The sequence below is a fragment of the Aphelocoma coerulescens genome, chromosome 8 (assembly GCF_041296385.1).
Source record: "Aphelocoma coerulescens isolate FSJ_1873_10779 chromosome 8, UR_Acoe_1.0, whole genome shotgun sequence".
In the NCBI taxonomy this organism is placed as follows: Eukaryota; Metazoa; Chordata; class Aves; order Passeriformes; family Corvidae; genus Aphelocoma; species Aphelocoma coerulescens.
Genome location: NC_091022.1, coordinates 24,596,570 through 24,606,303, shown reverse-complemented (window position 1 = coordinate 24,606,303; position 9,734 = coordinate 24,596,570). Strand labels below are relative to the sequence as shown.

General features: G+C 50.1%; 1 protein-coding gene across 3 annotated transcripts; it reads left to right on the top strand.

Moving 5' to 3' along the window:
* Positions 1-515: 515 nt before the first annotated feature.
* On the top strand, positions 516-9,333 carry TMEM275 (transmembrane protein 275). 3 transcript variants are annotated; one of them, XM_069022698.1, is made up of 2 exons: positions 516-568; positions 5,697-9,333. In XM_069022698.1, exon 2 carries the CDS (start codon positions 5,787-5,789, stop codon positions 6,333-6,335), a length of 549 nt encoding a protein of 182 aa, XP_068878799.1. In that variant the 5' UTR covers positions 516-568; positions 5,697-5,786; the 3' UTR covers positions 6,336-9,333. The 3 variants fall into 3 exon arrangements, with proteins under 3 accessions (XP_068878799.1, XP_068878800.1, XP_068878798.1); XM_069022699.1 differs by lacking the exon at positions 516-568 and adding an exon at positions 1,325-1,384; XM_069022697.1 differs by lacking the exon at positions 516-568 and adding an exon at positions 3,571-3,656.
* Positions 9,334-9,734: the final 401 nt, after the last annotated feature.

Genomic DNA, 9,734 nt, shown 5'->3' with positions numbered 1-9,734 from the left:
CTATCATGAAAGCAACAATCTGAAAGAGAGGGGAGCATGATTGATGTTCAGTCAGCTCCAGCCTGGTTCATACAGGATTCTTCGGCAATAAATTGGAGAAGAGCCTCTGCTCAGCTGTCAGTGGCAGCAGCCAGGCTGGTTACAGCAGTGTGGGCATGGAGAGCAGACGAGGACATTTGAGTGTCAGCACCTCTCAAGCTCTGGAAGAATTATCTATACTTCATCCAGTGCACAGCTCGCAGTTTGCCATGTTCCCTGTGGTCACCAACTCTGCAAACAGACAGAGATTGGCCTCTTAATATGGGAGTTAAGATTTGGCTGTGCTTGCAACAGGGTCTAGCACGAGGCGTGGTTTTAGACCAGGCACCTCTAAGTGTACCATAGATCTGATTGCTGGTTTGAAATATTAGTTTTACATCTGGGGACGGGGTTTTTTTGTTTTTTCCAGCACCTCCCCACACCCTGGACGTTGCAGCTCTGGAGGTCCTGTCTCAGTACCTCTCACGGCAAAGACTCTCTGCACGCATCCCTCCGGCATCCCCCCACGATCCAAAGGCACCACACACCGGTAGTATATATATATATATATATATATATATATATATATATATATATTTTTTTTTTTTTTTTTTTTTTTTTTTTTTTTTTTTAAATTCGTTACGTGCGTTTCAAACCTTTGAGAGATCCGTGCCTCGCAGCAGCATCGGCGAGCCTGCATCCTATTGCCTGGCATTTGGCCGTGTCTCCCTCTCTCCCCGCGGCCGCCGCGCTCCGTTCTCCGCGCCGGGGCCGCCGGAGCGCGGCTGGGGCTGACCCTCGGCGGAGATGCGCTCCCGGCTTTTTCCACTCCCTGGGGGAAAAAGGGGCTGTTCTGCTCCGGGCACCTCTGTCAGCTGAAGGGGGCGGGAGCTGTAGCCTTGAAGTAGAAAAGGAAGAAGGCAAAGCAGCGGGGAGAGGGTGAGCGGTGCCGGACAGCGGTGGGCGGTGGGCTGAGCCTCCTGGGCACCGCGGGCTCGGGGAGGAGGAGGAAGGAGAGGATGCTGCGGGGCAGGGATGTTGCGGCTGAGCACTCATCTGCCTAAGGAGAAAAACATCGTCCTCCGAGGGGAAGGAAGAAAGTCGGGGGAAAGCGGCCGAGCTCGCACAGAGCCCGCTGAGCTCTCCCCGGGACTGCCCGCCTGACACCCCAGCAAAGTTTTCTGAGCTCGGTGACGAGAGGGGAGGAGAGATGTGAGATCCTTCTCCCCCCAGCGCACAGCTGGGCTTCCAGCCCCGGTTCTGCTGGGACTAGCCATGGCTTTGTCATCCCCGACTGAAGAGTGAAGGGGAGACCCGGGGCACCCACTCCCTCCATCACCTTCCCTGTCTCCACGCTCCAGCCCAGGTAAGTGTCCTCCCCTTCCAGACACCGAGGCTCTCTCTGGCCCTGCCAGAGAGTTTCCCAGCACTCTGCCCAGGAAAAAAAAAAGTCTTGTTCTTCTCCTGATAGCTAAACGTTGTGTGCCTGTGCGTTTGTGAGCCTGCCTGTGTGTGGGGTGGTTGTAGCTGTCTGACTGCAATTTCTGTTTGCTGATCACTGTCATTATTGTTCTGTGCCATCACACTCCTGGAAAGGAGACTCATCTGGGGTCTGTCAAATATTTTGGTTGTGCTGCTGCAGTGAGATGGTGTGGAAGGATGACAGCTCAATTTCTCTCCACTACAACTAAGAGGGGAGCGTGCTTAGCTGTACGTGCTGCTGCTGCTGCTGCTGCTGCTGCTGCTGCTGCTGCTGCTGCTGCTGCTATGGCTTTAAATGATGCTCCTAAAATGCTGGCTGAATATGTCAGTATGCCCTTCGAGCTCTAGGAACTCTCACAGATATGGATGAAAGTCTCTCTTGGTCCCCCTGAGAGTATAGGGAGGGGTGGATATTCCCCTGGAAGGAATCATTAGAGCCTCTGGATTTCCATCACACCAGCTTGAGTGTGCAGCTTTTCTTTTTGCATAGCAGTGCTCACAGTAGTGCATTTCAAGCTGAAATATTGTTTGCAGAAGAAACCTACACTCTAACTAATAAGAAAAGAATCTGTTTCAGACAAAGAGCCCAAAGAGAACTTTTTCCACTCCTGATGGAACAGAAGTAACTCATTTTACATAGACTAATTTGTCTGAAAAGTTGGTCATTTTTTAAGCCATTGATTTTGCTGTAGCGAAAGGTAAAAGCTGCCAGATATCCTCAGGGAGGTCAGCAGTGGGAGCTGAACTCATATCAGCCTGTTCTTGTGGCTGAGAAGGGGATGGAGAAGCATCAGCCTGTGCTTTAGGAGATGACAGAAGAGCAAAGATGCTTCTGTTGTACATGGCAATCAGAATAAACATGGACTTTATGTTGTTGTGGGGCCTTATTAGGTAGAGGACAGCATAAGGCATTCTGTGGCTTTGGTTTGTTTTTTGCTTTATCCTCCACTGCTCTGTTGGCTTTCTCATCCCTATGTCATCTGGTTTTCTAAAAGGAATCCCTTGTGTGTAATCCCTGATGTTTTATAGGGAGACCAAGACAAAAGCAACCAGTGATCTACTTTCTAAATGTTCCCGGTCCAAACGCACTGTCCTCTGCATGCTGCTGGTCACCCTCTGGTGTGTGTGCAGATCACGTCCTAGCCCTGCAATCATGCTTGACTTCCAAGATCTTCTGCCCCCAAGCTGATGGGAGAGGTTCCAGGCAGGAATCTCCAGTGAGTCCGTCACTTTCTGCTGGGGAGGGTCCATTACCACATGTAGGTGCTCCAAGCAAAGAGGAGGGGAAAGAAGTTTTGCCTTGGACATAGCATGGCCAGAACACTTATGGTGCAGCTATAGAGAGGGTGTGACAAGCCCCAGAACTGCTCCCACAGTTTAGATGAGATCTCAGCCCTGACTCCTTTCTTCCCTTGACACTTGCCAGGAGAAGGCAGGGGCTGTTTCCTGAGCTTGGGCACAAGCTGTCAGGTGTCTTAGGGGGGCCCAAGGAATAGCCAGTGCCTCCTCCAGTCAAGCTGCAGTGTGAGAGGTCTCAGCCTTTATGTGCCACATCCCTATTTCTCTACTGTAGATCTGGTTTCCCTCCTTCTGGGAAGGCACCAGGAACGCCTGGGAAGCTGGTGGTGATTGTACCCAGTGTGAGCCCAGCTGGATTATTCTCCTGTGTCACTTATCCTTCTAGAGTGGAGCTGTGGTTCTCTTTTACCTGCTGGGTGAGCTGTCCTTGGATGAGCCGCCCTGATTTATCATTGCAAATGGTGCCTGAACAAGCCCTCTTGTCCCACTCCTCCCCTCACAGCCTGGGGAGGTCCAGTGAGGATTTTGCCCAAGCTTCAACCCCTGTGCTCAGGGATCTGTAATGATGAACAAAAATTACCAGGCAGAGAAAACAAGCTACAAAGGACCATGCTGGGTGCTATTGCTGCAGCCTTGAAAGCAGCCAGCAACCAGCAGGGTCTCTTTGGAGTGGCTACAGGTGCCCCCTGACAGATGGGATGGGCAACAGGTTGAAGTTGCTCTTGAAAGTCTCAGTAGCAGCTTGACCTCTGGTGATGCCTTGCCCAAGAGCAGAAGCAGCTGGCTTATTTTGTGTCCTGCTGGAGCCCAGCTGCCTGGCTCTTCCAGGAGGGAGAATTCGTTCAGACTGGAAGCAGGTGAGTGCTGAGAAGCCAGGAGGAACAAAGCTGATGGAGTGAATCTGTGATGTTTTTTAACCACAAGAAGCCACACAGTGCCCTGTGAGCACTTTGCAGTGGGAGAATGTGGGGCAAACCAAGGGAAAGAGCCACACTGGGGTGTCTGCAGCCTCTGTGTGCCTGAGGTTCAGACTGGCATCTGCAGGATCTGGTCTGCAGTTTGTGCATCTGTATCTTTAACCAGAAGCTATCTTGCTGCTGGTCCAGGGCTGGTGAAGGAGACAGAATCAGGGCTCCAGCTCACACCAGCATGCCAGGGTTCCCAGGCAGAACAAAAGGACACTGCTAGGGAAACATGCACATGTGTTAGCCTGGCTAATGGAGAAAATGCCCTTTCTCTCTCACACACTCTCAGTATCCTGAAAAATCTTTGCCTGCTGAGAGACCCCTCCCCAGTCAGGCATCCTCAGACGAGGAAGCATTTAATCCTTTGAAGCACCTGTCCCTGTCAGCTCCAGCTGATATCTCACTGAATAGGAACTCCATTGAAAGTTGACTTCTGCATGCATTCAGGTCTAAACAAAAGCCCAAGCCAAGGAAATGAGATATGACACCCGATAGAGCAGCAGAGAGCTTTGCCTCAGCTGGAGGTGCCAGAAAATTTTATAACCTGGGAAACAAGTTGAAAATGCCCGGCTGATCCCACTGGCATGTTTCAGTGTGATGGGTGATGGCTTATTATTTGTTGGTTTGTGGAGGTTTTTTTTATTTAGTAGCTACAGAGTGTTGATAGCACAACAGAGATTCTTGGCTCTTGCCATAGAAACTGAGCGGTATCAGTTTTTCACTGACAACACTTTTAAAAGGGATTTGACAGGAGAGGAGAGAAGAAGCTAGGGAGCTAGGCGGGGAGCAAGGAAGAGCAGACTGCTGTTGTTTGCAATCAGGCTGGGAAGAGAAATGCTCTCCTGCCTGTAAAATCAAAGACATCACCAGCAAACTGCTGACAAATTGGCTGCTGGCAATTTGACTTCCCAGCAAGTACAGCAAACACAAAGCCAGCTCCCATCACATCCAATAATCTCCTCCATGGAGAAGCTGCTACTGTCAGTCAGGGCTAAGTGTTACTGCCTTGGGTCCTAGACAGGTCCCCACAATCCTCTTTTTCAACTTCAGCACCTCAGTTTCCATGGGCCCTCCATCCTGGAGCTGATACTGCTTGTAGAGGTTTGAACCTTGTAGAAGTTTGGGGTTGTGGTTGCTGAGGCAAACAAGGTTCCCAGTCGCCTTTCTGTGGGGTCTCCTGTGATCACACTGAAGATGGTGAGATGCATGGTAGAAAATGTGGTCTAGCTGACAAAACACTCACATTTGCTCTGTTTTATTAGAGACTTGTGTGACTGACAGGGTGTCATTCTGCATCTGTTGATGGCATTTGTGTCACCGAACATCCACATGTTATCTGCTCGAGTCATCTCCAAGATTGCCTCTCTAGTCAGCTCAGCCCTCTAGTATGGACATCTATTGGGGATGTTCTGGGTCATCTTCTGCGACCTCTTATTCTCCACTGGCTGGAAAGGCAACCTGGATGACTTGTTTCAATTGCTGGACAACTGAGACATGGAACAAAGAGTCCCCCTTTCTGTCACAATTGTGGACCATTACCCATTCAAATATATATCGACCTCATATTGCAGTGAGGGATGTTCAGGGCTGTGCTGGATTCTGTTGTCATTTTGGGCAGGTGTTGTGTGGGTGGTGACAAACACTGTGAGACCAGCTGCAGCACAGGCTCTGGCCATCGGCATGCTTGGATTCATTTGGGCATCATCCACATGGATAACAAAGGACATGGAGCACACCGGGCTCTGTGCTCCAGCCTGAGGGTGACCACATGTGACCACTACAGTCAAGGAGAGCTCAGCCTTGAAAGCAGGCTTGGATTGGTGCTTAGTTGCTGGCACCAGCAAACCTGGAGAAGAGGCTGGTCACCAGGAATGGTGGGGAAAAGGTGCTTTGGTTCAGTGCTCTAACAACTGATTCTTCATTCTTCTCCAGGACCTCAAGGTAACAGGAGACTGGAACTGACCTTCTCAACACAGCATTCACCCTGTGAGGACTGAAGTGACCTCCAAGACTCTTCCCAGCATGTTCAGTGAAAAGAGCAGTGGCTCTTTGTCCCAAAAACCCACCCAGAAAAAGACCCGACCCCAGGGCCTCCCCTCCCCTGCTCTCTGCTGCGCCTGTGGACTCTGCATCATGCTAGCAGGGATCAACATCACTTTAGTGGGAGCATTTGCCTTTGGGACCTTCCTCCCTGTGAACAACCCTCCCATCATCATCGGACCCATCTTGTTGGTGGTGGCCTTCACGTTCTTCGGTGCCTGCTGCATCTGCAGCCGGAGGCCCCCAGCCCACGGGGCCCGGAAATCCAAGCCGGGTTCTAACATCGGCCTCATCAAACCTGGCAACACAGCCTTTGAAATTGAAACCAGCGAGCACACGGTGCAGGACACCACTGCTGTCCAGCTGAGCCCCACCAATTCCCCCATCTCCTCCAAAAAGTCCACACCGGTTCATGAGAACACCAAGGCCTGCAAACTCTTCACCATGGAAGGCAACGGGCCAGTGGCCAAATACACCACAGGAGGAGAGGCCATACAGCTCAACCTGCCCAGGGACCTGGCCACATCCTAAACCTGGGCAAAGCTTTTGTCGACAGCCAGCCAAACCCTGCAATGGGTGAGCTGGAAATGTACCATCAGTCAGAGGTGTGGGGAAGGTGCTTGTGAAAAGCCAGCAGACAGTCAGGTCTCTCTGAGGTACTTTAAGGGAGATGGATGCAACAGCAGAAAAAAAAAAGAAAAAAATCCAGATTTTTGCTGAAACATGCTCATTATACAGTTTTAAAAAGAAAACTGATAATGATGCTGCTGTGAAAAGATGACTCTCAGTTCCTGGAAATACGCTGCCATTTCTGGGGAGCAGATAGAAAGAGGGGAATGAATTAATTTGTCTGATACAATGTGGAAATGTGACAGTTGGAAGGAGAGGCTACATGGGACTGACAAATGACAGCTCTTTCTTCTCAGAAGTGAAGCAATTCTTGGACATAAAAGAAGCAGGAATGCAGTAAATTACAGCTTGCTGCCACTCAGTCACAAGAAGATTTCAGCATTTTTAGTGCCAGACCTTTTGGCAGTAGGGACAAAGCAATGTGTTTGCTACTGAAAAGGCAGTATGAAACCATCTCCCCTCTGTTGAAAATTCTTGTCTCATCTTTCCCTCATTTGGGTGATTTTACTGCCCATTCTAAGAGAAGGAACCGCAAGGATCACAATTAGCACTGGTATTTTCCTCTCATGGTAATGAGTTTGAGCAGCAGCTGTGCTACTCCTTACAGTATATTTCTTGGAAGATCAGTCAGGCTGAATCCTTGGGGATAAGCTCCTGGGGTAACCAGAGACTAACGGGAGCCTGCAAATTAAATTTTTGGGCCATGATTATGTATTGAGTACCAGGCAACTTCCTTCCCATGTTTTTGTGGAAGGTTGATGTGGGACACACCTCAGGGCAGGGCACAGATAACTGCATGGGCCTCAGAATAGCTGTGCTGGAAGGTGGTGACTGTACCTCCTTGCCTGAAGGGACTGTGAGATCCATCACCCAGGAGTGGATCCTTGCTGCAGGAAATGGGCTGCTCAGTGTGCTCATGGGCTTGCAAAGCAGTGGGATGAGTTTGCAGAAGAGAATTTATCAAGAGCTGTTCCAAGCAAAGACACCCCCTCTGCCCCAGAAAGACCCTAATCTGATGGAATAGTGCTGCAAAGGATTTGTGCTCTTCTCTGGGTTACTCTGGCTGGGAACACAGTGCTGTGCTGATGGGCTTTGCCTCTGACTCCTGTTCACATGTGGGACGTGGGACCAGTGTGGGGAAGGACAGCACTGCTAGGCAGGACCTGTGTGTGAGGAGGCAGCAGCAGGAGAGTGGATATCAAGTAGGAATGGCTGCACAGGTCCTCTGTTCATGGAAACTCTATATTTGAAACTAAGTTTTGGGGACTTTGAATGACAAGGAAGTCGTCTGGACCATACTCCACTGACTCCACTACAATGGCCCAGCTAGCCCAGAATCCAGTTTCTGACAAGGCTGAGAGCGAGGTCTGGAGTAGAACATAAAGACAGGGGAAAACCAGGATGTTGCTTGCCCAAAGTGCTTTCCCAGCTTCCAATGTGCTATTGCTTAGGAGCTTCCTGAGCTGGAAGTGGTGCCTGTATGTAGTAGCCCTGAATGGATTTCTCCTCCATGAAATAATCCATTTGCACCTTGACTGTCTGTCAATCCTCATCATTTGTGATCCTGCAGCAGAGAGCTGCACACTTTGGCTTATTTTCATCCTGCATTCTACTACCTCCCTTTGATGCCCCAAATTTCCCAGGTTAGAAGGGTCAGCAAAAAGTCCATGCCCTCACCACCACTCAGGTTTCCTGAGATGTGTTTTCCATGCCACGTTCCCTTCAGTCATCTCCCTCTTACAGTACTTTACATCTCTTGTAGCCACAGGGAGGTATTCAGCCCAGCATCAGCTGCTTGCTTGGCTGAGGACGACACAGCCCTGAGGCTTTAGCCATCAGAAATGTGTGTGGAGAGAGGTGGGAGGTCTGAAGGGGAAATGCTGAGGGAGAGAGAGGGGTTGTGGCATGGCCAAGGCTCCCCTGTGCCACCAGCTACCTCTGTGAGGCCAGGCTGTGAGAGCCACATGGATGCTGTGCCATGGACCACATGTGGTCATGAGGGAGCTGGAGAGAAAAGCCATGGTGCTGTACAGGTCATGCAGGAGGTGTCCTGGTTGCTCTGGGGAGCCACTGGGCAGCTGATGGTCCCTGCATGAGCCCAGGTAGGATGACAGGTAGTCAGCCTGACTTGAAATAATTCCTTGACAAAAGGTTAACCAAACAGTCTTAACATGAGTCCCTGAGTGCTCCAGCTGTTTGCTGCCTTCAACAGCTCCTTCTCCACCAAGGAATTACATCTGTGGTTTTAGCAGGGGTGGTCTGTACTGATTAGGAGGAGAAGGAGAAGAAGCAGGTTTGGGAGAAGGATGTTTGTGTGGGCTTGGGTAGATGTGGGCTCAAGTTCCCATGTGAATGTGGTTACTGCAGGACTTCTCTTGGAGCACTTGGAGCCAAAAAATTAATAAAATCAAGTTATAACCATACAACTCCTTTCTTTGTTTGCTGAAGCCTTGAAAGCCAACTCTGGAGAGCATCCTGGAATCACTCCTTACCACAGCTGCCCTGTGAAGTGCTACCACAGATGGATAACACAGTGGCTGACCAAGAGATGACAACCAGCAGAGCTGGTACCTGGGCAGGCAGAGGGGTAGGACCAGTGAGATGCTGATCCCCTGGTGTGGTGGGCCTGCCCACCAAGCTGTGACCCCAGCTGCCTGCCTGCCCAGCAAGGTGGCCATGAGGACATCTGCTGCCTTCCTGCTCTTGCCTTTTTCTGTCTTTTGTAATTTCCATGTCTGTCTGTTCACCCCCATGATCAGCTGTGACTGATGTTGTGAATCTCGTGCCTCCTTGTGTAGTGGGAGATAGAGAGAGTCCCTTGTTCTCCAAGTCAGCATTTCTGGTGTGAGTATTTTTAAAAAAAAATTGCTATTCTTGTGTGTGCAATGTGGAATTTGGAAAAGACAGACACATTAAAATAATTGCACTCAGAAAGCATTTGGCCTGCCTGCTTTTTCACTCTAACAACTGCCTTCTCCCTTATCCCCAGACTGGGTGTGCCCCAATCCTGTCTGTGTTCATTTTGCTTTGTGCTCCTCACTCTCCTGCTTGACTTCTCAGACAGTGCAAGGAGCTGCAAGGAAAAAGTGTCCCTAAGAATTCACGTTGCCTCTTGAGTGCCACTTTTCCTTGAAGTCCTGGTTGCCTAAACGCTACTCCCACAGCAGACTCTCACTATCGTTGCTTTGACTAACACAGGAATAACCAAATTCTGCCCTTTTTTTGTCTGCATATGTGTGTTTAACCCCCAGCTGGGTACCTGCACAGGCCAGATGTGAACTGTGGGCCTCTGGGTTCTCA